Source organism: Coffea eugenioides, chromosome 6 (genome assembly GCF_003713205.1).
Source record: "Coffea eugenioides isolate CCC68of chromosome 6, Ceug_1.0, whole genome shotgun sequence".
In the NCBI taxonomy this organism is placed as follows: Eukaryota; Viridiplantae; Streptophyta; class Magnoliopsida; order Gentianales; family Rubiaceae; genus Coffea; species Coffea eugenioides.
In genome coordinates, this window is record NC_040040.1 from 7,869,008 (window position 1) to 7,896,496 (window position 27,489).

At 36.7% G+C, this 27,489-nt stretch overlaps 4 protein-coding genes across 4 annotated transcripts; all 4 read right to left on the bottom strand.

Annotated features, from left to right (window-relative positions):
* Positions 1 to 1,894: 1,894 nt before the first annotated feature.
* Positions 1,895 to 4,237, bottom strand: LOC113775880. The gene is made up of 4 exons (XM_027320923.1): positions 3,995 to 4,237; positions 3,502 to 3,864; positions 2,912 to 3,277; positions 1,895 to 2,457 (listed from the first exon to the last, which is right to left on the bottom strand). The coding sequence occupies exons 1-4, from the start codon at positions 4,185 to 4,187 to the stop codon at positions 2,096 to 2,098; spliced, it is 1,284 nt and encodes a 427-aa protein (XP_027176724.1). The 5' UTR covers positions 4,188 to 4,237; the 3' UTR covers positions 1,895 to 2,095.
* A 3,483-nt stretch (positions 4,238 to 7,720) lies between these two features.
* On the bottom strand, positions 7,721 to 9,224 carry LOC113775905 (umecyanin-like). The gene is made up of 2 exons (XM_027320956.1): positions 8,699 to 9,224; positions 7,721 to 8,274 (listed from the first exon to the last, which is right to left on the bottom strand). The coding sequence occupies exons 1-2, from the start codon at positions 8,886 to 8,888 to the stop codon at positions 7,925 to 7,927; spliced, it is 540 nt and encodes a 179-aa protein (XP_027176757.1). The 5' UTR covers positions 8,889 to 9,224; the 3' UTR covers positions 7,721 to 7,924.
* Positions 9,225 to 11,639: 2,415 nt separating this feature from the next.
* LOC113773164 (blue copper protein-like) lies at positions 11,640 to 13,350 on the bottom strand. The gene is made up of 2 exons (XM_027317726.1): positions 12,761 to 13,350; positions 11,640 to 12,501 (listed from the first exon to the last, which is right to left on the bottom strand). Exons 1-2 carry the CDS (start codon positions 12,942 to 12,944, stop codon positions 11,807 to 11,809), a joined length of 879 nt encoding a protein of 292 aa, XP_027173527.1. The 5' UTR covers positions 12,945 to 13,350; the 3' UTR covers positions 11,640 to 11,806.
* Positions 13,351 to 20,102: 6,752 nt separating this feature from the next.
* On the bottom strand, positions 20,103 to 25,436 carry LOC113775635 (glucan endo-1,3-beta-glucosidase 14-like). Its single transcript, XM_027320587.1, has 3 exons — positions 24,744 to 25,436; positions 22,972 to 24,002; positions 20,103 to 20,367 (listed from the first exon to the last, which is right to left on the bottom strand). The coding sequence occupies exons 1-3, from the start codon at positions 24,811 to 24,813 to the stop codon at positions 20,287 to 20,289; spliced, it is 1,182 nt and encodes a 393-aa protein (XP_027176388.1). The 5' UTR covers positions 24,814 to 25,436; the 3' UTR covers positions 20,103 to 20,286.
* Between the last annotated feature and the right edge of the window lie 2,053 nt (positions 25,437 to 27,489).

Sequence of the window (27,489 nt, forward strand, 5' to 3'; positions counted from 1 at the left end):
ATTTTCTTCCATGTGGAAAGAACTTCTTAAGTGGAGATGAATACCTAATTGACTTGTATTCTAATGCAGAAACACGTAAGATGAACACAAACGTTTCTACATTATAATGTACCGTGCATAATGCTCACATGCATGTGACAATTCGCGTTTTACGTATGAAAAGTCAACATAAAATCTTTTCTTTCTTTCTTTCTTTCTTTTTTTTTTGGGCAGTATGAAATTTCCATTGATTAGCAAGAAAAAGAGTATACAAAGGTGTTTGTAAACAACCAAACACGTCCGCTGCTTCTATATGTATTAATCTTTTACTGCTGCAATTTGACATAAGTTTCAGTCCTTTTGTGCTGTCTATCGGGGAGTATTTCCCTGGTCTCTTTTTTTTTTTTTTTTCTCTAAAAAAAAACACAGGAAGCATTAATAGCACAATAATTACAAGTTGTGAGCAACTGCTCTAATGTCGTCCCTGGCTGCTTGCATGAGCCAGTTGGGGGAAGTCAACCTTGCAAATAAGTTCATTACAGGCAAATTTTGCTATTAAATGACTGACAAAGTTGCCTTCTCTTCTAGTCTAGTAAATGAGAAGCAACATTGACTAAAACCCTTCCTCATCTGCTGAAAATCTTCCAAAATTGTTCCAATGCAGAGTTGTCTCCTGAGCATCGATCCCTCATTGATTTTGTCTATTACAGCTTTGCAATCAGATTGGATTTCAATCTTCTGCCATTGTTCATCTTTAGCATTTATTAGCGCTAATCTGACTGCCGTGGCTTCTTCCACCTTTGGGTCATAGCATTTATTCACTGAGCCTGCCCATGTAGCAACTAGCATCTATTCCCCTGGTCTGTTGGACTTGAGCGGTTATTTACTCGTTGGACCACCAATTTCTTTGCTAGTTGTCTGAAACAGTTACTGCTTTCGTGCATTGTGTATCAGATATGGCGAGTCAGAAACTTGGCTCTATTTCAAGGGAGACACACTTCAGGCCTTATGAGAGATGTAGTAGCTGGATGGAGGAGAGTTCTGCTTACTGGTGCAAATTGGACTTTGGCAGTACAATAGGGCATTGCCCATAGTTGCTTTGATTTTTGATAGTGCATCTGGCATTCTATAGTTACAAAGTGGAAACTTTTTCATAGTATAGGTTAACTTCTTTTCAAATCAACCATAGGTCCGTCCATAACACTTGATATTTTCAAGATTTAATAAAAAAATTTGGTAATTGTGCCAGATATTTGTGTCCAAGTTCTTGACCAATGAAGTCATGTGCCTATGCGGCCACAAGTAAGTCGCGTCCAAAAACAAACAAAAAAGAAAAATTCAACCCTAACCATGATTTTTTTTTATTTTTTTGGTTGTCTCATTAATCAAGAAATTAGCACCCTTCCACAAATGTGCCAGATTGGGGACCAAATAGCACAAGAAAAAGTTTAATAGTAACAATTGAACAAGAAACACAATGATAAGTCAATACTGCAATGCCCTTTATTTTATTTTTCCTTTCTTTCACGAAAAGACTTTCATTAGTTTAGTCAGTCCAAATTACGGCATTATCGTGCACATGTACATTGATGTTTGAGCATTACTCCCAGTACTGTTACTCATGAAAACCTCTACTTTCTGCGTCAAAGTTTTTCGTTCTACGGAATTGAATTGTTTAATTCGGGTTCATTTAACAGCGATATGCTTGAATTGTTTGGAAGACTTTGTTGTTTGGCTCCGCCTGCAGCATTTAGCACAACATAAACGTACGTGTGCCGGAGAAGAATCTCTCCTCACCAAGTTACCAATGCTTGAGCAATAAAACACAAATAAAAAAAAAAGAGGAAGAGAACAGATTTTGTTGCATGGTGTTTATTAGTTTGATATGTTCATGGAGTTCACCGCAATTTCGAAGTTTAATCCAGGTACAAGGAATCAACAAGAAACATATTTATTGTCGATAAACAAACTGTATCGTCTAATGAATAATGATACCTCACCAATCCGTGTATTAAAAAAAAAAGAAAAGAATAAAAATGCTAAATACACAGATCAAGATCAATATCGAGGCAAAGAAAAATTAATGGGTATACTAAGAATCCAACATATATAGGTTCTAAAAGACGAAGAGGGATGCGAAAGCAATAGCTAAGGAGGCGAAGAAGCCCAAGGCGGCATGATGGGAGGCTGAGTTGAAGGGAACGGGAGCCCCATTGGGTCCTCCAGCAGGAGAAAGTGCATTTAATGGAGGTTGGGCTATGCTGGGGGAGCCAGAGTCGGTGACGTTAATGGCTAGCTTTTGTCCCAGGCTACAATGCGTGAAGTATGTGGACGTGTAGAAATGTTCGCCGGCGGAAGTTAATATGATCCTCGCCGGACTGGTGCTTATGACTCTGAGAGGACTACTGGTGTCACAGCCGCTATAAGCTGACTTGGTCACCTCAGCCACATCTTGCGTTGCGTTGGCAAAGTTGAATACTGTATAAAGGGAAAGAATCAAGTTTTCGTTGGTAAGGAGAGAATCAAGTTTTTTTTTTCCCCTTCAAATTTTGCCGATTATTGCGTGACTGATATTACTCCTACATTTTATTTGCATAAATTAATAGACCAATGACTATAATGCACTACGTGATGTTCTAGAATTAAATTCATTTGACTATGTTTGCTAAGCTGGATTTGCTTCAGTAGTCTTATTCCTAAGTAAATTCCTTGTTTTTGAAAAATTCATTCCTTCTAGAACGTGATTGAGGTTGTGTGTCCCCTAGTGTTGACTGTGGATTAAAAAAAAAAAAAGGTGCGACTTGGATAGCTTAATGAATATGAATTGATTATTTAGAAGAGCTAGACCATGCAACTCAAGATAACTTGGTAAATTTGATTAAATGGTGTTTTACAAGTGAAGCAACCATTCAGGACAAAAAAAGTTGCGTACCTAGAATGTCTCCCACGGCGAACGTCTTGTCATACGCCCAAGTCTCATAAGCAATTGGACCACCTGGAGGGACAAGCCACCCAAGGAGATCTCCGACAATGTAGGTGACCGGCGCTCTTGGGGACGGAGGGACAGGACTAGAGCTTGGCGGTCCAGGAGATCCACTGGTCACAATGATGGCCAACTTTTGCCCTAAGAAACAGTGACTGTCCAAGGTGCTTATGAAGTAGTATTCTCCGGTGGAGTTAAGAGTGTAACTTGCCGGACCTGTTGTCTGAAGTGATAGAGGGTTTGTTGAATTGCATGTGTCAAAAGCTTCCTTGGTCACTCTAGCAACGTCTTGTTCTCCAGTAGTAAAATTGAACACTGCATAAAAAATCGTTTTGACAAACCCATCAAACTTCGGCGTGATCGATGATCATGCACAAATCTCAAGCTAAAATTCAGATGCACTAGATAACCGATATCTCAATTCAGTTAGATTTTTCAACTTAATTGACATCTCGGCGTATGCCTAAGAAGGGAAGTCATGGGTTTCAGTTTTTGCATTCAGACACAGAAAGAGAAGAACGACAATGAATGTTCTATACCTAGAGTGTCTCCCACGGTGAAAATCTTGTCGTAAGCCCAAGTCTCGTAAGCAATTTTACCACCAGGAGGGACAATCCACCCAAGATCATCTCCAACGATATAGGTGACTGGTGTTCTGGAAGCAGCAGGGGCAGGACTAGCACTTGGCCCGGAAGATGCTTGATTTACACTGATGGCCAACTTTTGCCCGAAGAAACAGTGCTCGTCTTGGGTGCTTATGAAATAGTACTCTCCGGCCGAGCTAAGAGTATAATTTGCTGGACCTGTTGTCTGAATCGATATGGGGTTGGTCGAATTGCAGGCATCAAATGCTTCCTTTGTAACTCTAGCAACGTCTTGTTGCCCAGTCGTGAAATTGAACACTGCAGATTTAATTAATTCATTACCAATTATTAAAACCACGCCATGCATGTCCATAACATAACTAATCACAAAAGAGAAAAGCTTGAAAATGATCAAAAGCAAAAAGCAGTTCTTTTGATTAATACATACGAAGAATGTCTCCCACGGAGAAGACTTGCAAGCCAGCCCAGGTGGAATAAGCAATGGAACCTCCTGGAGGTACTATCCATCCTAACCTATCTCCAACAACATGAACTCTTTGGGCGTCGATGGTGTGTAGAGAAGATGCTAATGCTATCATAGCAACCGTTATAGCGGATAATGCCAACCTGTTATTCCTCATGGTGTGTAGAGAAGATGCTAATGGTTTTGGTTCGATACAAGTGACTTGGAAATGTGATTATAACTAAGGGCGCGACTGTGACATTGAAATGTGAGATATTTCAGCTCTGTATTTATAGAGATGCTCTGCTTGACTTCCAATAAGTAAAGAAAAGGAAACCGCAGACTTTAGAAGTTTCTCTAATTAATTCTCTTTCTCTGCGCTGATGAAACATATGTAACTTCTCCGAAACCAATTTATAAGTAATGATTTTATTGCGTAACGGCATATCTATCCTAACTTACTTCTATTCCTATTATAACCTATTCTAAGGGTGGTTCAACTGATTTGAGAGAACCGACGAGGACTGAACCATCATCTGACCGGAGATGCACCCGTATGAATTTAGAAAAAATCACATACATATTAATAGAAGGTAAAATTTAAACTCTTAGAACTCACATCCCATAATTCATTTGGTGGCCAACTCTACCAGAGAAAGTTGATTTATAAGTAATGATATTATGCTGACATTTTTTGTGCTGCCGAGGGGTCTACATTCTGGACTTGGAGGGGTACTGGGTCACGATTGTTGGCTTTTGTTTTCTGACATTTGAACTGCCTAGAGACTTTTTGATCAATTGGCGTAATAAGGAAGGAAATTTTAATTATCTGACAAGCAGCGAGAGACTGAGTCATTGAAATCAAAATCACGACTGTATCGGTTCACATACCAGGCTTTCTTTTTCTTTTGGTTTTAATCAATCAGGCCAAATTTGGCAGCGCAGAATGATGAACCTCAGCTCAGTTATAACATTAATTAGGGAAAACTGTGTCCAACTACTTTGAAGCTGACCAAACTTCTAGACATGAACTGAAAACTCCCCGAAATTATTGAATGACTAACCATGCAACATCCCACTCATTCTGACGACCTTCATTCCCTCGACTCTAGAGGGTTTTGATTGAACGACTACATGGAAGGTTCGCAATGACCCCGCGTGTCACCAATCAAAGCATTCCGAAATGAATCTTCTTCTTCTTTTTTTTTTTTTTTGGGTCACAAAAAGATGGCTTACATTTCCACATTTGGTGGAAGAAAAGCTTAGCACGTTTTGTGACGAAATTGAAAATGGTGTCGTAAAATAAGTCAAATTCCTCGCGTTTATTTATTTTTCTAGATCATCAACGAAAAGTTTAATGGATTGTGGTTCAAGAAAATCTTTGGCCAGCCTCTTCTGAATCCCCCTATGTGTTTCTTGACGTCTAGATCAATATGATTTTTCTTTCATCTTCCGGCAAAGACTCAAGGCAACAGTTGATTACTCGTGTTGGGAGAAATATAAAATTTTCTAGCATACATTCATTCATGAAGAATAAACGCCTCCCCAAATTTTTCATAAAGAAGGTACAGTTGCTCTTCCATTGCACATCCTACATGTCTTGGTACTCTTTAAGTCTCCGACCATGCATCAAGTTCTAGAGTTTTGTGATGAGTCCTTTACTGCTTCAAATTAAACGAAGTTGGCCAGAAATAACTGATACGATAAAGATATATAGTTTGAGAAGTCGCCTAAGGGCTACGTTTCATCTCCTGCAATCTCTATCGGGGTGATTAGTAAACACATATCCATTTTCTAAGGTAATACTCTTATTAAGTTAGCCAATTGTCAAAAAAGGACGCATCTGGGTATGATATAAAATCACCGGTTTTCATCTGAAAAGTCTAAAGAAGTGGGCAAAAATATGGGAATTTCTGGGACAGGCACACGCGTATAGTCTATAGACTCCACCATAGTTTTTACCTCGTCAACCACGACCCGGAAGTGGAAGAGTTGTTAGCGAGCTGAGTAAGCTTTGTCATGCCATCTATGACGTTTTCATGATATATTTTTTTCAAGTCGGTTACAAATTTACAATAAACTATTCAGCTACAGGTGAGTTATTTTGGTATAGTTTCTACTGTTCGAATGGGTAAAAGCCCAGCCTGGGAGAGAAGGTCTCTAGTTAAATGTCATACTCAAACCTACGTACGTAGCTAGGTAGCTTATTTACGGCTTGTTATTAGACGATGAAAGTTTAACTTATTATGATTATTCTACAACTAAAAAAGCTGTTTTGAGGTGTTCATATTCTCTTTTGACTTATGTTCCTTGACACATTTTTTTCCAACTGAAAAGCAAGGATAGTCAAAATTGCTATTGGAATTTTTACTCTTCAAAAACAATTTCACTGAACTCTCTCAAGATTTTAAAAATTACACCTGTCTCCTATACTCATCTAAAATGATAATATTAATCTTACTATTTTAATAAAACTCCCTTGTCATGTATGTATACACAAAGAATGGGATTTATAATTTTCTCTCCTTATGCCTTTTTTTTTAATATTTTGAGAGTAAAACCACAAAACTATAAATGCTAACCCTAGTTGCGATTTTGAATGTGATTCAGTTTTTTAGTTGATCCTTTTTTTATGTATCAAAATCAATAATAACTTAAAAAAGAAGCTGTCCAAGACTACTATTAGATTTGGATAGTTCCAATAATCCAAAAATCTACATACTCCAAAAGGATAATGATGATACTTTCTTCTCCAATTTAAAAAAAAATTTAGTATATACCACTAATGCATCATGTGAAGTTGCTTATGATCACGATAAAATTAGTGTAATAATTGCTTATCAAATAATAAATACAAGTATTAAAGACTTGAACTTTTTCCTTATATTTGTGCTATATATTTTACAATTATTTTGGAAAGTAATATAAACTTCATAAATTGATAGCATTTTAGGGAATTTATTTCAAATTTTTGACCAAATCTAAGGTTTGGTTACCAAAAGTGTCAAACTAGAGGAGATAATTGTGATTTTCGAAATCTCAAAAGAGATCAGTGAAATTATTAGAAACTTAAAAAGAGTTTATGAAATTATCCTTATAAAAAAATAATAACTAGACACCAACTAGATCAAGTAGTAATAAGTTTGACACCATTCCTCTGCCTACTTGATCCAATTAAAAAAAAAGGTTTGATACCATTTAAACAAAGTCTTGCATTCGAGATTTGTGGATGAAAAAAATAACATTGGAAGAGCCAATCCTGAAAGAGATTTGATAATGTTCAACTTCAGATTAATCGAGTCGAATGCAGTCACCGGACACCGAGAAGTTTACGTTTAAAAAAAAAAAAACCACCAGACCAACCTTAACCAATTCATTCGAAGGATATGGCCGGACTAATCCTTCAGCCATCTAGTAATTAGGAGCTATTGTTTGTTCGTTTTGGGAACGGGAATACCGTATCTTCTACTAGTACTCAAAATAAAAGATCACTACGTGGACGATAGTAGCTCCGTATTAGTATTGTTTGACTGGTGTGTAACTTGACTCTGGCTTTCAAATGAAAGATCCAACTTTTCTGATTTCTCCGCTGTGTCTAGTTCCCTTATGCAGAAATGAGAAAAATATTTAATAGTTCAGATAAGAAAGAAGGTATTTATGAAGGATTTATTGAGAGAAACATTAAGATAAAATAAAACTGCGCAGCAATCATTCATCGAATAAGTACAGGGACTCCGATGTCATAGTTTACCGGCACCACTACAACTACTCCTGGCAGTGGCGTCCACAAAGAGTAGTGTGAGCTGTGTACAGCGACGGGACATATACTCTGATAAGATTAGAACTAGATACATATACAAGCAAACGTAATCAATCGTATCATTACTTATTAGACGTGCTAATGGTACGTGAATACTAGCAAAAGAAAGCCGCGAAAACGGACAGAAAAATCAAAGAAGCAGCAGCAACGGCCCGAGTTGGGGTAGCAGAGCTTGGTGGCGGTGGAGGCGAGAAAGTACCACTACCGGGGGACGACCGAGGTGCGGGGCTGCCGGAGGGTGATCCTGCGGAAGATCCAACGCTGACTACTAGCTTTTGCCCCTGAGAACAGTGGAGGGTGCATATGTAATAAGATGTCCCAGCGGCCAGGGTGAAGGTGGCCGGACCATTTACTTGATTGCTTATGGTATTGGCTGTGTTGCAATTGTCGTAAGCGTTCTGTACAACTTGGGCTGCGGTGTGTGCTCCGGTCGTGAAGTCGAACACTGCAACCCATGTAGCATATCGGAACAGCAGATTATTATTACCCCCAATATTTTAAAAAAAAAAGAAAAGAAAAAAGATCCAAATCTTTTTCAATTACTGGTTGTTATCATTGACTTCATCAAGTTCGAAAATGGTTGAAATAACAAAAAGCTACCAATTTACGCTGCTACATGCTACAGCTTAAGTTCCAGCCAGCCTTCCACTAGGTCTAGGAACCAAAATTTAAGTTGACTGGAACAAGCACAAGAAATAATTCACGAATAGTTTTTGTAAACGAATCTAATTGGATCGAACTCTTCTCAGACTGTTAGGTTTGCTTCCAATTTTTTTAGCAGCCATCCGGACTCCGGAATATACAAATATACAAACACTCAATCTTACTTCTACCGGGCCAAGGAGTTCAGATGGGCCAAAAAAACTTACCCAGACTATCCCCAGCAACGAAAGTGTGTTGGGCAGCCCAGTTGGAATAGTTATACCCACCAGAGGGGACTTGCCAGCCGAAGGTGTCCCCTACGTGGTACGTGGTGGCTGCTAAGGTGTGAACTACTAGCGTAGCAGCTGCCACCACCAGGATCTCCATTACCACCAACGAATCCTTTGCTCCGGCCATCCTTTGCTTCTCCCTGCGTCCTCCGGCCACCCTACTTCTTTATGTTGAAAGTTGAGGACTGTAAAACTACTCATTGGTGCCTGCTCTTTATATAGGACGAAATCCAAGGATAAAGAAGCCTCGTAGTCATGGGGAGTTGGTAGGGAGGGCCATTTCATCGTCAATTGACAAATGCCTCCATAATATGGATACGTAATGCAATAGTATAATTCACTTTGGTTGGCCTACGTTTGTTGCGAAATGAGGAGTAAGCAATTGGATCAGCAATCGGCAGATGTCAACTCATGGGGAGGGCATCCATTTAAGTAATCGCTGGAACAATTCAAAGATTTGTAACAATTCAATGATGCTCTACTATTATCTGCAGTTAGTGAAGAGAACGAGTAGTATTGATCGGTTGTCTGTGTGATATTATTGCCCTTTACCTTGAATGAATCACTTTTTATTAGGGCATAGACAAACAATAATGTATGTAGCCAGGGTCTTAAAAAATTGATCTGGGGTTGAACTGAAAACATGATGGGAAGGCAACTCGGTGGCATCGAGAATGTATCTCCTAGGTTTTATGTTGCTTATATTGTATGACGAAGGCCCAGTGAATTCCACGACTATTTCAATTAGCACCAACCAAAATCTTTTACTAACAAACGTTGCAGATTGATTCATTACTTCCGGAGATACCGACCATAATTTAATATGGAAAGTCTGCTGTTTTCAAGCATGTTGTCGGACTTGGATCACATCTCTAAGCAATCAATATTTTTATCATTTTAACCAATCTTTTCAACCAAACATCGAAATAAAGAAAAAAAAATCCCATGTTTTTACCACTGATTATGAGAATTATATCCCACACATACAAACATGATGTTAGTTTTTTTTTTTTTTTTTGTCACAACAATAACAGTTGTATAACCTACTCTAACCTAGTCTAGGGAAAGGGAGAGTATAATCGACGGAAAACCCTATAAGAGGAAGTCGCACGAAGGTGGCAAATACAATTAAGTTGCAAGCACGGTGGAAGGTAAGGATTGAAATTTGGGGTTACCAACAGGTATTAGTTAATTTGCTCAGTAATATTGAACTCATTGGCCTGACACTTTGGTAACTAGTTGACTGACTTTTCTTGGTGCTCTTGGTAAAGACAACCAAAGTTTTGTCGGCACCGTTCGATATTTTGATTCAACATATTAAATAAGGGTAAATTGTACATTACCTCAAGTAGTTTAATGCTTTTCCAAATAACTTTCTTATGATTTTTAAAATCTTCAAATGATCCCTTTATGGTTAACAAATAAATTTTATTTTGGCATCGAGATATTTTAGATATTTTAATCAGCCCCGTTATGAATGACAAGTTTCATCATTTTGTTACTTTAATTCAGACTACTGTAACTTTTGAAATTGTAGAAGAGTTATATGAAAAAGTTCTAAACAACAATGAAAGAAGTGTAATTTATCCTATTAATAAAAAAGGTTCAGATCACATCAAATCAAGATTAACTTCAAAGCTTTTCATTTTTACCCCAATCAATCACAACACTAAATCCTGCAATTATGCTGTTTCATTTTCATACCAAATGAGACGCCTCGTTCCAAAATTTTAATCTGACGAATTTATCACAATTGGAACCTCTGTTCGTGCAAAGAATTTCACTAATAATTTCCAGTAGTTTATGAAGTCCGACTCCGCCAGGATTAGGGGAAAAAACCTATTTAAATTTAAAAAAAAAAAAAAAAAAAAAGCTCTCTCTTTCTACCTCTCATTTTCTCTGACTTCTATCTAATACTTCTCATTTTCGCGGGCGGTCTTTCTCTTTGGGAGGGTCCATTCCATGGATCTCGTTTTATTGTGTTTTTCAATAAAATCTCTCCTAAACTTTCTTAATGAGTCTTTTGTTTCTCTTAGAGGTTCATAGTGAGAATTTTCTGTTTCTTCTAGAAGTTTTTAGTGAGAATTTTTTGTTTTTATCATTATTTTATTGTTTGATCTGAATTTATTTCAGAATTAATTGTCAAATCTGAAATTTTTTTGGTTTATGGTGTATCTCAACAAATCTCATCAAGGAGCTTGAACCCATTGATTACATGCCCAGAACAGAGTTAGAGCGATTTATTTATCTCATAAGATCTCATCAAAATTATTGGAGTTTGAACCCATTAATTAATATATCTGACGATTGAAACATGCAAAAAAAAAGAGTTACAGCAATTTATATATTTTTCAGATCTATTTAAAATAATTTAAATCCATTATATTTGTTATGAAATTGCAAATTTCTTGAAATTATTTCAAGTGCAAGTTTAACCTATTACTAGAATAGAAATGTAAATCATATCTCATGTTGAACGATTTTTTTACATTTTTATTAATTTAAAAAAAAAAAAGACTGGGGTAGAAAAGGTGCAAGAGGCAGCATGGGTTCATTAATGAGTCGGCGTACAGAAGTAAACGCCTTCTGCCAACCTCATCCCATTTCCCGTCGTATTGCTTTAATTATCAGGTCAATCAAAGTGGAAGATGAACTGTCGACAACCACATGCTGGACTGCTACCTGCTTTCCAAATGTCTCTTGGAACTTTAGCCCTAAACTGTAATATGCATGAAATTAATCCCAATCTTCTTCCTAAACCCCAATTTACTGCGATTTGGGCAGTTTACAAGAGAGGCATGGCCATTGTACCATGGTTCTTCGCATTTCTGCTCAAGAATTGCCACATTATCAAATTAAAATTCGTACACAGAATCCATCAAGAAATGCAGCTGAAATAGGGCAACTTTTATTTATCTCCATAAATCTATAATCCGTCAATCAATATAATCACACCCAAAAAAAAATATCAAAATCAAGTCACACCGAACATATGTATCAACCACTAAAAGGATGACAGTGTACACCAAAAATATCCCCAGAAACCTAACACGTAATACCAATGACAAATGACAAAAGCATGACTAATAAAGTAGCTGTAGCTGTGGCCGTGACAGGGGCAGAACTTGGCGGAGGAGAGCTCGAACCCCCACCAGGTGCCCCACCGGGCGAGGTGGGTGTAGGAGCTCCTCCGGGACCAGAAGCTCCTCCGGGACCAGGAGCACTTGAAGGTGTAGAAGCTCCTCCGGGACCAGGAGCTGGTGAGGATGACGGCACTGATGCTGGAGATGGTGCTGGCACTGATGCTGGAGTAGGTGCTGGACCCGCTGGTGTTTTTGGTGCTGGGGCTGGTGTTGCTGCTGCTGGTGTTTTTGCTGGTGCTGGTGCCGAAGTCGGTGGTGCAGGTGTAGTTGACGGTGTTGATGCTGGCGGAGGTGTGGATGAGGGTGGAGGTGTGGATGCTGATGGAGGTGTTGATGGTGGCGATGATGCTGGTGGAGGGGTGGCTTTAGGAGCTGGAGCTGGAGCTGCACCACCTCCTGAAACGGAGACGGTCAATTTTTGTCCCAAGGAACAGTGCTGGGCGAAGGTGCAAATGAAATATGCCTGCCCTGGGGAGGTTAGATTGATTCTTGCCGGACCAACAGTTTGTAGTGAGATGGGATTGCTTGAGGTGCATCCGTCATAACTTGCCTTTGGAACTACGGCCACATCGTGAGCCCCAGTTGCGAAGTTAAAAACTGCAACAATTTACAAAGTTTCACTACTCATTTATCAAGACACTCGAAATCCTAACCTGTATCATCAAACTGAACACAAAAAAAAAAATCTGATGCCAATTATGCAAGAATTTTATATTACTAGTTTCATAGCAGCATCGATCCATTCTAAGTCCAACAAAAACGAAATCAAGAAAAGCTGCTAAACAAATCTATTCAGGGTTCAGCGTGCCCTGTGACAAAGATGTAGGGGCAGGGTACATAAATATCTCGTACGTACCTAAGATATCACCAACTTTGAAGGTATGTTGAGAAGCCCAGTTGGGATAGACCGAAGAACTGGAGGGGATTGCCCAGCCCAAGCTGTCCCCGACCACATGAGTTGCCGCATCGGTGTTTCCTAGAATAGCAGCGGCTAGAATTACCAAAAGTGGAACTGCTGCAAAGGTGGTACTTGCAGCCATATTTTCCTCTAGCTAGAGGGGCTACTTATGTGTTCTCAAGTCGACCCCTGCCTGAAGCTTTCTAAGCTTTTGCTAATCGTGGGATCCTGCTCAAGCGTTCAACAAGAACCCTTCCGTTTCAACCGGGGAAATCAAATACTATAATAGATTATAGAGAGAGAGAGAGAGGAAACACAAAAAGAAAAGGACGTGTGACGAGTAGGCTGAATTTTCCTTGGAAGTGTGTGGGAGGAGGAAGAGGATATAGGGGGTCTCGAAAGGATAGATTCCACGTGGAGTGGTAATAGTGCGTCAGTGGTAGCTAGGGATTGGCTATTGAATTGTTGAGCTGTTGCTGAACGACTACCCGCATCAGCAATTCAGCAAACGGTAGAAACACGGAGATTTTTGCTCCAACTAGTGGTCTTCCAACTCAACTGTTCATGGTTTGGTGCGTTTGACAGGGGTTGGAAAATGCTTTGCCCACAAACATTAATTTGCAAAAGAGGCCTTTGATTTTTCAAGTGCCTAATGAATGTCGGGCGGTGTTAGTGTCATAATCTATAAATTTTGCTAATTCTTGAATAAAATACGAAGCTTGTCTTTTTTCAAGTCAAAATGAAACGAAGATTGCAAAAAGAAGTCAAAATTCCGACCGTGATAATATCATCATCATTTGCTAATGCACATGCGTGTCCGATCTTCACAGGCGTGGAGTTGCTCTGACCAAAAATATCAACCACGGATATGGTCGTGCAAATTCAAGAAGAAATCCTGGGTGGAGAACGGAATAGACAGCATAGCATGCCACCTGATGGGCATGGCTGTAGCCTGTAATGAAGGGGTACGAGAGTACTGTATTTTCACCGGGAAGCGTGACTTTTCTAGTATTTGGAGTTAGTCTGCCGTCGGTCGGCATGCCTTTATGAAAGTGGTGATCAAGGCCCACCACGCGTTTTTACTGGTTCAAACTTTAGAAGTCAGCACAGACCGACCGCTTTCTACATTTTTTTTTTTTTTTTTTGGCGAAAGACGACGATTGATAATTTACAGTGTTTGGGCAGTGTATTATTTGAAATATTATTTGGAATAATTACTGTAACATTTTTAATGATGTGATGTATGTGAGATAAAAAGGTGGTTAAAAATATAAAAAAGTGGGTTGGAAAATGTGTTTATGATGCAAGCGAAATATTATTTGGAATAATTAAGGTATCCAAACAAACCTACTGTATTATATAACTTATCTATCTTAGATTAGAGGGAAACTTTGTATTGGGAACTAATAGATACACAAATTTTACTAGATTAAGAGAGTATTTTATCTTAATTTTTAGAATTTAATTTACTATGAATGGGATCTAAACCCCCACTAACGGTCCAAATAGGATTTTAAAACCCAAGCTCAGTGGTTACCGCTTTCGTTGTGTTTGGATTGCATTTTCCATGATTTTTTATGAAAAAATTACTGTAGCGATTTGATATATGTGAGGAAAAAAGGTAATAGAGAAATGTGATCACGGAAAACGATGTAATTTTTCGACGGAAAATTGCAATCCAAACAAGGACACTGAACTACGAGAAGATAAGAGTGTGTTATCCCTTTGAAATGTCAACGAAATCTAATGGCTTAAGGGTCACCATTTGTCCCGAAGATGGTTGGCTGAGGAACCCCTCTTCACTTCTTTTTTGTTTGGCATGGAGTCGTTTCATACGATACAATATGAGCCTAGTGAAAAAATCTAAATACATCAATATATAATAAATATTAATTTTTTTTCGCAACAGCGACAATCTACAGCACTACTGATTTTTTTTTTTTATTGTTTTATACGGAATCTTTTTGTTTCTTATGGAGTCGTTTCATATAATATGAGTCTAGTAAGAAAATCTAAATAAATCAATACGTGACAAATATAATTTTTGCTTTTTTGCAATGGCAACAATCTAGTGCACTGCTATACTTCCTTATCATTTCATGCAATATGAGCTTAGTAAGAAATATCTTGTTCCAATACATTGTCTTTACAGAAAGTAAGCATGTTTTTGCAAATAAACCTAATCCTCACAGTAACTTCAAAAGCTAAGCCGGCAACTTTTAAAGTCCTGCGAGGGACTTATCTACCCAAACATCCCAACCCCCCAACCGATGTGGGATAGAAAACCCCACAGGGTGCCCTGCTGCTAAGAGATATCTAAATACATCAACACATAACAAATATAACTTTTTTTTTTTGAACTACAACAATTAAGTGCATTGCTATACTTCCTTGTGATGCATTAAACAGACTATTATACTTTTTTATGATGCACTAGACATAATTTAAATCTCACACCTAGTGCGCGGGAGAGATTTAAAGTGGCTCTCCTCGACCATTGGACCAATGCCCAATGGTTACGTAACAACCATTAACGTGAAGTATTAAACTGAACGAAGAAAACCTTCTAGTCCAATTTCTTGATATACATATCATTGTAGGCCAATTGACAAGGACTTGGGTAGTGTTTTCTCTGGCAATGACCAAAAGCCATAAAAGATGTACAGTCCACATCCATGAAGGAACCAAGAAATACAAATCGGACATGCCATCAAGTTGAAGGCACTGAGGCCATGCCTTTATGCGCGGCGGGCCGGGGAGCTAAGCCTGGTGGGGGTGAAAACTGAAAAGATGTTTGTTCTCCCCCCCGGCGGCGGGGGCGGGTTTTTTGATTCATTGGCGTAGTCAAATTAATGGCATTTTCCATCCTATAGAAAAAGATCTTCTTTTCATTTCTTTATTTGAAAAAATAAAAGTAAAAAGTGATGACATCTGAAGCTTTAGCCTTTAAGCATCTTTAAAAAAAAAAAAAAGTTTATTTTATAGTTGTTTAAAGCGAAAATTGAGAACTGCAAAAACAAATTCTATAGGAGAAAAAGTGCTCCTACAATGGAAAATTAGTGAGGGCAATTCTGCTTGCATCCTTTAAAGTTTGTACAACTACAAAAGTCTACTTTGTGTCACCAATTACTACGTTGAAATCCCCTATTATTTGTTTGACATTATGGTTAAAAAAGTAATGGATATATTTTCGCTGGAATTACGTTGTGTCAAGATAATCTTGAAGCGCAACAGATTTTCTGTCCCACATTATGTGCCACTCTCTGTCCCACTTTTTATTATATTGCTATCTCTCCTTTATAAACAGCATGTTTTAATTCTTTTTTGTTTTCTTAAAATCCAATAACTATTAATTCAGTAATACACAAAATTTAACAAATTCAAAAAATAAAATGCATAAAAAATGAGATTTTTTATGAATTTTCTGCTGTATTTTTTAATTTTCTATTATATATTACTTTTTTGAAGCTGTTGTATTTATTTTTTACTGAATTAATAGTTATAGGATCTTAAGGAAACAAAAAAAGAATTAAAACATACTGTTTATGAAAAAGAAATAGCAATATAATAAAAAGTGGCACAAAATGTAGGACAGAAGATCCGTTGCGATCTTGAAGTAATGGAACATCTTAAGATAAGATATATCAACATGGAGAAGGAGGCTTAGAAAAATGGAGCTTCAAAAATTCGGAGGAATTGTTACCATTAAACACGTACAGAGGAATTAAATACGCCATTAGCTATCAAAACTGGCTTTTGGGGTACGATCAAAAGGTTTCCTTTCCAATAGAAACTCGACGCTCTTCTTCCCCGGGGTCCACCTCTCTATGCAGATGGCAATTGAGGAAACTGCCAACACCTTCCAATTAGAATCAATGCATATTTTTACTTTGTAGAGAATTTTAGAAAAAAAAGGTGTATCAGGTGGAATAATTCACCCACTATTTATTTCCCATAAAAGAAAGACAAGAAGAGGCCGTTCACATCTATTTCCTAATCATCTCCAACCAACCCAAGTCAAGATGAAATTATTTTTGGAGATCCATATGTATATATTTATGCTGCTCTCTTTTTGGCAAAAAAGGAAAGATTACACCAATTATTTCTCACATATTGTTGATGATAAATTTAGTTCATCAAATTTAAAATGACCAATTTTAGTTCCTAATAAATAAAACTCACATATTTTTTACGTGATCAGTATTTAAAAGGCAACTCTGATAACCCACTTAATGTTAACTTAAAATTTTCATTTAATCTACTATTTCTCCTAATTTTTCTTCACTCAAACCCTTATTTCACAAATCCAAAAATATATACACACAACTCCCACTCTTACCATCATCTTCCCCACTATTCCCACGTTCACTTACTGTCACCTTTGACCTCTTCTCACTCCTTTCTTGCCACCGCTTTCCCTTCTACCTCTCTCTTTCTTAGTCTTCTCCTCCTTCTCCCTGCTCATTTTTCTCCAACCACCACTCATCCTGCCACCTCTTCTTATTTTCTTCCCTCCTCTTTCTTTCCTACTCTCTCCTCCTTTAGTTTCCCATTATTCCTTGCTTTCTCTTTTCTTCTTTCTCTTCTTCTTCTTAACTTTTGTCTCTCCATACTCCCCTTTTCCCCAACGATTTGGTTGTGTTGCAAATGAGGGAAAGAGAGAGGCACTAGAAAAGGAGAAAGGGGAAAAAAGAGTGGCAGGGAAAAAAAAATGAGACAAAAGAATGATAAAGTGGGAGAAGAAGAGAAGAATAGAGGGAGAAAAAAAATACTCCCTCCGTCCCGTTTTGTTAGTCTTGATTTTTTTTTCACACAGATTAAGAAAGTGTAATTAATTTGGTTGGAAACATAAATTTAGATTAATAATTTCCTAAACTACCCTTATGCTAAGATAGACTTTTCATTTATCTATGCATTGGAAAACTCAATGTATTCAATGTAGTGGGTTAGTATTTAATAACAATGTATTAATAACAAGATATTTAATAAGGGTATTTTAGACAATTTGAAAGATTACTACATTTCTTAATGGGAAAGTGGACTACAATTTGGGACAGACGAAAAAGGAAAACAAGACTATCAAAGTGGGACGGAGGGAGTAGGTGATAGGAGAAGGAGTGAAAGAGAATCAAGAGTGCTGATGGAAGTAAAACGGTGGTGAAAGATGAAAATGGATGTATGTATTTTCAAGTTTGTGAAATTAGGGTTTAGATGGAGAAGAATTTAGAAAAATGATAGATTAAGGTTCGTTTGATAAAACTGAATCTGAATTCTGAAGTCTGAATTCTGAAATCTGAAATCTGAATACTGAAACAATTAATTTGCTAAATTTTAAGCACTGAAAAAAATATATGAATGTCTGAATTTTAATGCTAAACTTATTTATACTGTTTGATAAATATTTATAGCTGAATGCTTAATAAGTTTAATTTGATAATTTTGCCCTTATATCATTTCATTCAAAAAAGAAATAGAATCTATGATTTAATTAGTTTAAAATTATTAGGTATGAAAATGATAATATTTATTTTTAAATCAAATTAATATAAAAAATGAAATATATTATATGAGGAGTATGGAGAAGATGTGAAAGTCATTAAAAATATAGAAAAGGGAACTAAAAATCGTTAGATAAAGAATATTATGTTGTTTAATTAGATGAGAATTTTGAACATAATTAACAAACAAAGATAGATTTGGTAGATAAGATAAGATAGTTGAAATAATTCTATTGATTCTTATCAGAATTAAGCATTCAGTCAGGATTCCTGTACTGAAAAAAATACATACAGGTTCAGCACTGCTTAACAAGTTCAGCAAATAGATTTTCATTTATCAAACATCTGAATGTCTGAAAAAATTCAGATTCAGCACTTTTTTATGTTATCAAACAGACCATAAGTCAGCAATTGTATTAAGTAAATTGTCTGATTTAGCATTTAAATATTGACCATGTGAAATGTTCTAACTTATTTAGGCCAAAATTTGACGTGAAAGGCAACAAAAGACCAAAAAAAGTATTTTAGTCCTAACAAATAAAAAATACTTTTTTTAATTCCCTATAGAAAATTTTGGTAAATTTTCTATAGGGATCACTAATACGACGAAAATAAAATAAAGAATGGTTTGGTTAACAGGTGCCTAATGAGCCGCCGTTAAGAGGGGTCTTAAGTATTACTTTCTAGAGGAGTTTCAAGTATTAGTTCTTTAGATAAATTTAGAGGTTTTTGTTTAATGATTAAGATTGAAACTTTAGAATTCAAAGGTTCTTTGATAATGTTATAGGTGTCAAACAAATCCATTTAACTAAATTTATTCATATTGATAATTTAGTGTATATAATAAATTTAGATGAGTTTGTAAAAAGTTAAAATAAATGGATTGCAAATGAATAATTGGATTACTAACTCATTTTTTGACTTATTCACTTATATCCTCTAATTAAATGAGTATAAATGGATTGACTCACTTATATCCATTACCCATTTTAACCCGTCCATGTTACCCATTTTAATTAATAATCAGCTCTCTTTTTCTCACCTTTTTTGGTTCCTTGCGTACCAAATTTGGAAGACAAAAGGAGAATCAAAAAGGAAAATGGAAAAGCTCAAGAATACAAACCAATGCTAGAAAGTTTCTTCTTGAAGTTATGGGTCAAATTTGGTTCCTTTTTAGCCTCAATCACCTGGATCATTGTCGGCTTTACACTTTGCTGAACAACCGGATGGCACTCAGAAATCAGTAAACTCTCGAAGCATCGGATGCCCATACAAAGGTAAGCAAGTGATTCGGATCCCATATTCCTTTGGATAAATTATCAATTAACATAGCAAAACTTATTTGGTTAAGGCTCCGATTTATATCAATTTCGAGCCCCGACGGAAAGGGTAACACAGTCAAGTCAATTCGGAGACGGCAATTATCGGATGGAAGAGAAGACCATTACGTCAAGTCCCCGTTAATATCATCAATCCATAGATTCAAAGTCTTCGAAGTCGCCGTTTTACGACCGACATTGCCGTTCCCATAATCCGGACAACCGCGTTTAAGAGTCCGAAGCCAGATAAATCCCAAAAGCCAGTCAACCATTTTTGTCTTTTCAAGCACAGGGCACTAAGTCTAACTTATTATCCAGATTAACCTCGGCTGCCCCGGCCACACCAAAAACCGAAAAAAAAAATATAATAATAATTAGGAGATTTTTAATTGAACTACATAGACAAGAAATTAGACACCAAGTTTATTGGACATAGACATGTAGAAGTTGGCAAAACAAATACTCCAAACGATCAGCAACTTCGAAAGAAAAAAGAGGAAAAAGAAGTAATATGTTCTTTTAATGCACTGAACGTGACATTTGATGGCAGCTAATCTACAAGTATAAAGATTTTTCCTACTGCTAATTTGGTGTGAAAATTCAAGCATTGGCCCCCAACCGAAAAAAAAAAAATGGTGGTGTAGTTTTATTCCAATCATCCACCCACTTACAAAATCAAAAGAAAGACTACACTTGAGACTGCTAATACCAACGTTTTGGACCCAAACCTCCTTCCACCTTGGATTTCCTGTAACATTGCACGTCATCAAATTTAATATTGATAGGAGGATAAACTATGAATCAATCAAAACTATAGAAACATGACAAGGACTTAAAAAATCTCTTGCTCAAGTCTCTGGCTGACGGAGGGAAAAAAGAAAAAGAAAAAGCCCATCACTTTGAACCAAACATTGAATTGTATAGCATATGCTGGTGATACCCAAGAACTGAAAACGCAGAAAGAAACATTTGAAAACATAACCCTTTATCTTGCTAAGATGAATTGAGACAAGTTGCCCAAATGATAATTTTTCATGCTACTTTTAAAAAATTAGAGCTGCATAATCTTTTCTCCAACGCCAGGCGAAAGCTGTGGCTTATAATGTCAGTGAGAGAGTAGGACACTGAATTGACAGTTCGAGAAGTCAAGAACAACACAAACTCGAGACGACAATGAGTAACAATTTTACCTCCATTTCACATGCATCTGCATAAACTAGAGGATTCCAGGAAACAACAAAAAATTTTGCCTTTCCAGTTAAATTGAGGTAATGTTTAACTTAAGAATTGACTAAAATGACCGGGAGTTCGTAAAACATTAAGCTAAAAGCAGATTACACAATAATTAGGTTGGTAGATAGATAAAAATCCATGGCTGGGTCATATATCTGCCATGCTCCCATGCCTTGGCCCCACACATTATAACATTTAGACAATTTAGATTATCATAAATTATCTGAAGAACTCAGTTATTTTGGGTGGTCAAGTATAGAAGTTAGAGGTGAGGAAAGTATTTAGACAATTTAGATTATGATAACACCTCAGTCTTCAAAAAGCCTACCAGTACCATCCAGCAAGCCCCTTTTCATTTGCACATACTTTCAATCAATAGACCTCCAAAAGGGGATAGTGTTGCAAAAGTGTTCTACTTAAGGTTCAGCATATTACAAGTTAGCATAGTATTGAACAACATGATTATTACGAAATTGTTCAAGACCTTTTGATCAGAATTAAGTAGGTATATGAGATATCAAAAGAGTATTGCTTACTCATTACAAAATTTAGTTATGCATTCATGAAAAGAGGAAGTCAACGTCAACATTGAGAACACTTGTCAATAGGAATTTTCTTTTTGCAAGGATTTACAAAAAGTTCAACTCATTATATCTGTAAAAAAATGTAGGAACTGAAACCTTAAAAGACAAACCTTCAAAATCCATAATTGATTATTCTTTCAAATTAAACTTTGTGCAAAATCACATACTAATATTTATAAAAGGTGCCATCAACATATAAGCTCATGAGAATGAGATGGTCGAGCATAAGAAGTATAAAAGACAGTTTGGTGGTGCTTTGAATGATATCCATTTTCAGGGATTCAAAAATTTACAAGACTTTCAAACTCAGAGGATATTGTTTGACAGAATCACCTGAAAAAAAACATATCCTAAGAATCTTTAACTCTAGCCCATGAATTCTTGCAAAAATTGCTTACAATAACATATCAGACAATAGCACCTAAAAATTAACATACTTCCTAGATCCAGGATAGGTTAGCAAACATGATTTATTACACACTGAATTTGCTAAGCTAAAAAAGATGTTATTCAAGGCTAACTCCTTCGTTCCTAGGCTTCAACATCTTTTCTAGAAAACACCAGCCCCATACCCTAACCCCATACCTAAGAATGATCTTCTTATCCAAAATAGAAGCGATATAGTCTGTCAGAGCCATAGCATTTAGGTCATCCTCTGATTGCATATTTCTGTTGAAATGTTTGTAAATGGAAATTTTAAAAGACACAGTATGCTGATATCTCAGAGGAGAAAGACAATTTTTTCTGTTCAAAGATTTCAGAGTTGCATAGCAAAAGATGCACACTTCGCCATACAAACTGTTTTCATGTTATAGAGAAAACTGTTCCAAGACACTATAGGGGCATAGAAGTGGCTCCTTTGGTTCTTGCCCAATTAATGATTTCCAGAATTTGAAAGCATAACAGGTGATTTCCTTTCCTACAAGTGTTTTTATCAATAGAGAAAGGATATTTTTGCAATTTCACAATCTCTAAGAGAGTAATAGGTAGTGTGGAATCGCAGGGATGCTGTTTTGTGAAAAGGTCAAAATCTTTTTAGACATCTTGAGAACTCATAAGGGTAGAGATTCTGCAAGCCAACAGTTGTTATTACGTACTAGACTGGTTAAGAAATGGTCAAGAAATACCAGACCGGTAAATAAATGGTCAAGAATGATTTGAACTTCAGCACATATGTTATCCTCAAACTCCTGAATGCCTGATTAGACAACCAATAAGGGAGCTGGGTCTTCGTCCAACAAGCTTCTGCACCTCTGAAGTTAAAACGACCTACTATCTTCAGTGCCCCAAGAAAAGCTAGATCCCATCTTCATACTACTCCTTTATTACCATCAATTGTTTCATCAAACAATTTCAAAGTTTTTACCCCAATTCCGCAAAAAGGATATGCTATGAGTGTAACTATCATAATCCTAAAGATAATAATTAAACAAAATCCAAAGAATTATGTCAAAGTTTACAGAGAACACCTGAGAGGAGGCAAAGTTCAAGAGGTATAGCCGATAACTAATCACAATAAAGGCATATGAGGATACCTTCAAAGAAACTGCAGATGAAGATTTAAGTCCAGGAAACCCAATGTCATATGAAATGCTCATGTCAGGTTTGTATAGTCCATAGTTCTTCTCAGAAGTTGCACCAGGCTTTTGATCTTCATTAAACAACGCAAAAATATATGCTTTCAACACAGATTTTGGCCTCAAAGGTGTTCCCTTCTTCTTAGCAAGCCTTTTCCGCAAATTATAATTGTATGTCCTAGCATTGTTTTGTGTGGCAGCGGGCTCATTCTGGTCCCCTTGAGAAGCCCATCCTGTCTCTGTAATTATAACTTCCATCTTTTTATACCCAGCATCTTCTAAAGCAGCATAAGCTGCATCTATCTGAGCATCAAGCAAATTATCATAATGAAGGTTGGTTTTCTGATCGTATATACCCTCATTTGGCTGAAAGAGGGCATAGTTTACATCAATTTTGTCCGAGGCATAGGTGTAAGCCAGAAAGGGGTAAGCATTTAGACAAAAAGGGGACTTGATTTGAGAAAAAAAGTCCAAGAGCGGCTTCATATATTGAGAAACACCCTCTTTGAAAGTACAGTTGGAAGGAGGGAATGAATTGTCGAAAACACCCGAAAAATGAGCAGTGGAGATCTGAACAATATCATCTATCCCCAACTTTTGGGTTGCATTATGGAGATTTTTAACTGCACCCAGTAAAGATCCCCAAAGATCGGAATTAGCACCATTTCCCAGAATTTCGTTACCAACAGCAATCCCAACAATATGCGTATCAGGAAGAAATGCCTTCACATTATCTTTGACCCAAGTCAATGCATGATCTACGTTAGTACTCATTTCCTTCACATGGTCATTAGGAAGTCCAATTATTAACTCAAGTCCAGTGCCACTAAAGCCCTGGAGAACACTATGATCCGCATCATAAATTCTGACATTCTTTATCTTTGCTGCCCTAAGGAGTTTAGCAACTTCGTCTGGTGGAGGAAGGTTATCTGCAATTCTCCCGTAATTGATTCCATAAGTTCCCGTGAATGCTCTCACTGTGAGCTTTGCTGAAATGAAAAACAAAGGAAACAGTTGTAACCAAGAAAGAAAACTGTCCGTGACACCATGAACCTGAATAGTTTGAATACAAACTCGTACATTTGCAAAGGCTTCGTCTTTCAACCCAGGATACAGTCAGCAACAAACACAGATTTAAATTAGACCAATGGCCAACAAAAGTTTACACATAATTATATAAGATCTTTAATCAAATCGAACCATATTATTACCCCCCCCCCCCAAGTCTCAATACTAGTTACCATTTCAACGGAGTCAAATGGCGCTCACACAACACACACATTCCCATAGGCCACCAATGTCGCAATTAGATAGTTGTGGCACAAGAGTAGCATATGAAGAGTAAATATACTGCCCAATCAACTGCTGATATCTTCTTAAGCGCACAGCTCATAACATGTGAATCTAAATTACGAGTGCCATGCAGACAATTTAGAACTTCAAAATCAATTGAAAGTTACAGACTTAAGTCGTACAAACAAAAAATAAATGAGAAGAAGAAGCAGCCAACTGATGAAATTTCACCAAGAATAAAAACCAATTTCCAATTTAAAAATGAAGAGATTGGGAAAAGCAAACGAAAAAGAGTACTTAGTTTTCACCAGCAGCACCAGCAGGATGGAAAAAAAATACTGTTCTTTGGACTGATCTTTAACAATTAGAAATCAGAAAAAAGCAGAAGCAGAAATCAAGAATAAGAAAAGCTGTAATCAAGAACAACTGAAGCGTACCATTACCGGTGAAAAGGTTGAAGGCCAAGAGCAGAGAAATGAACCGCACGCAAAATTGAAGGATCCTCATTGAGATACGTAACCAAGAAACCCCAATAGGACGTCCCCGCTGTTGTTGTCTTGTCCTGCTGGTGCTACTGATGTTCTTTCAATTGAACAATCCTTCCTCCTACTACTCAACCATGCCATTAACCCACTACCAAAATTTCCTTCCTTTTCTAATTTTCGCTTTTCTTGACAAGCAGTAATAGTATGGTGGCGCCATCAATAATCAGTGCCGACCTTTTTTCTTAGCTCCATCTTGTCTTGTCTTTTGGTTAGCTTTTCAACCAGACCCTTTTCACATCCAACAATAACTAAAAAATAAATCAGATACTCCCAGAAATAGTAGACTGAGCGGCGGCGGTGGCGACGGGCGGCAGAGGGACACGGTGATGGGTTTAGGGGTGGCTTTCTTTTCTCTAGTCTCGGCTGTTACTTTAAATAATTTTGGGTTTAATAACTGAATTTAAGTCGTGTCTACTCTCTGTATTTGGAATTTTGGTTGTGCTTTTTTCTTTTTGGTGATTGTAGCTTGATAATGGAGATTGTTGAGGCTGTGCCAGAACAGTAGAATAGACTTACTATTTGAATATGTGAACTGTCTGTGCGAAAAAGACTACTAAAACGCTGATTCAAAACGAAAGAAAGGAAGACCAGTCCAGTCGAACTATGTATCCGTCTTGCCATTTTTTTTAATTATATATTATCCTTCAAGTGGCCACCACGCCCTTCCCACAAAGTCATGTTGACAAGGCCCACTTTTGTTACTTTTTTGTTTTCCTCGTTTTTTAGAGACAAATATACTCTTTTCAAGGGAATAAAATTCGGTGTTTTGAGGAGGAGAACTAATGGGATTCTTTTAATATGATTATTAGCAAGTCACCCTTGAAAAAATCATTTGAAATAATATAGCACTTTTTATGAGATCCTTATATTATATAAGATTGATTTTTGGTCAAAGAATAGGTTGAATTTCAACCGTATAGGTGGGGGCTTTCTAGGAATGTGAAATGTTGTGTATTAGTTTAAAAGTTTTAGGTACAAGTTAAGAAAGTATATATTTGGGTATGTTTACTGAAATAATCCCATTTTAATACATTTAAAGTTGTCATTAATGAGCCATCTGGGTATTGATGGAATGTGTAATTAGTGTACAACCGTTTTTGCATTTTGTACAACTCATATATGCTTGTATGTTGGTGTAATTACCGGAATATCTCTTAACTATCAATAATTTCCCTTTTCAGTCGCAGATAACCGTTTGAGATGTTGCTTTATCTGAAACGTTTGAATGACAATCGGATTTAGGAAATGAGCCAACGATTTCTCTATCAATGGTAGGAACTCATTTCTCTATCATTTATAATCTGCATTTATGAGCCACAAACGTTGGTCAGTTTATCCTTTTTCAGCTTCAGGAGTTAAGTTTTCCCTTTTTGCCTTTGTCTATAACGATTTGTCTCATCGTTTTCTCTTCCATTCGAGCTCAACTCTAAAATTACTTATTATTTCATCATTAATTACACCCAATTCAATTGTCAAACCATTGGTATGTTAATGCTTAAACGGTTGATTATCAGTTTCTCCCTGTTCGCATTCTAGAATTGAAAAAATTCTACCTGGTTTCATACTAATCAGCTCAGAATGCTCTTCAGCCCCAACTACTCCTATTGGATCAGCATGAGGTTAGATTTCACCCCCCCAATTTTTCAGTTCCTCCATTAATTTTTGTCGGTGTGTTCTTAGTACATACAATTAGCGACTCTTATCGCGTTGCCTAGTTGCAAGATAGCATTTTTCGCGTTGCCTAACCCCAATTAGTCTGGATTGATTATAATCTTATAGATTTGGAAAAACAGCAATAAAGATCTCTCGGTGGGGATTCTAGAATAAGGTTAGCTTTCTGTGTTGCTTCGCCTTTCTGCATTATCAACGACCTTCAATTTCACATAGTTTTATTGGAACGCTGTGTGAATTGATTGATTATATCGTTTATCTTTTCATACTAAGTTTTATTTCTTCTCACAATGTACTATTGTTTGTTCAACAAAAAAACCATATTGAGTTTGTTTGTGCTGACTTGGGGAACCAAAATCAGAGTAGATATCATGGAAATCACTTATTAATTGCAGACCGTAAATGGAAGGCACCAAACACCCGCGCGTTGTGCGGACACTCCCCCTAGTTATGTCTATGAAATAATAAGAAGGTATGCATTTATAATGCAACTAAATAATGTTTTTTGCAAATAATTCTTGATCCAAACACACTTATAAATTATAACTGGCCATTATTATAGGTAATAACTCACAAATAGTAGAATGAAAACTAACATGTAGTTATTAGAATACACTTATATTTAATTCTTGAAATAGAATGAAATCACGCCTCTTGTCCAAGTAAAATAATAATTGGCATGTATGGATAGGAGATTAATTGTCCAAGCAATATTTTTTGTGATATAATATATATGAGATAAAAAAGACATTTAAAAATATAAAAAAAAGTTACTTAAAAATATGTTAATGATGCAAATTAAATAATAGGATTAATTGTAATTTATCCCCTTAACATTTATTTTATGTTACTTAACCTCCTTAGAGACAAAATATCCCTCTACTAAATAATTTTTTCTCTTATTTTGCACAGCTTTTTCTCTTTTTTTATTTCAAATTGGTTTTATTTTATCAAAATTTTATTTCTA

Bases quoted from the DNA above. Each gene is read 5' to 3' on its own strand.
- LOC113775880 (XM_027320923.1), bottom strand. From the start codon at position 4,187: ATGAGGAATAACAGGTTGGCATTATCCGCTATAACGGTTGCTATGATA. The intron at 3,865-3,994 runs GTATGTATTAAT...TTAAATCTGCAG, and splicing joins CTCCGTGGGAGACATTCTTC to TGTTCAATTTCACGACTGGG. The intron at 3,278-3,501 runs GTATAGAACATT...TTTTTTATGCAG, and splicing joins CACCGTGGGAGACACTCTAG to TGTTCAATTTTACTACTGGA.
- LOC113775905 (XM_027320956.1), bottom strand. From the start codon at position 8,888: ATGGCCGGAGCAAAGGATTCGTTGGTGGTAATGGAGATCCTGGTGGTG. The intron at 8,275-8,698 runs GTAAGTTTTTTT...CATGGGTTGCAG, and splicing joins CGTTGCTGGGGATAGTCTGG to TGTTCGACTTCACGACCGGA.
- LOC113773164 (XM_027317726.1), bottom strand. From the start codon at position 12,944: ATGGCTGCAAGTACCACCTTTGCAGCAGTTCCACTTTTGGTAATTCTA. The intron at 12,502-12,760 runs GTACGTACGAGA...AAATTGTTGCAG, and splicing joins CAAAGTTGGTGATATCTTAG to TTTTTAACTTCGCAACTGGG.
- LOC113775635 (XM_027320587.1), bottom strand. From the start codon at position 24,813: ATGAGGATCCTTCAATTTTGCGTGCGGTTCATTTCTCTGCTCTTGGCC. The intron at 24,003-24,743 runs GTACGCTTCAGT...TTTTCATTTCAG, and splicing joins CAACCTTTTCACCGGTAATG to CAAAGCTCACAGTGAGAGCA. The intron at 20,368-22,971 runs GTATCCTCATAT...GCAATGTTACAG, and splicing joins CATCTGCAGTTTCTTTGAAG to GAAATCCAAGGTGGAAGGAG.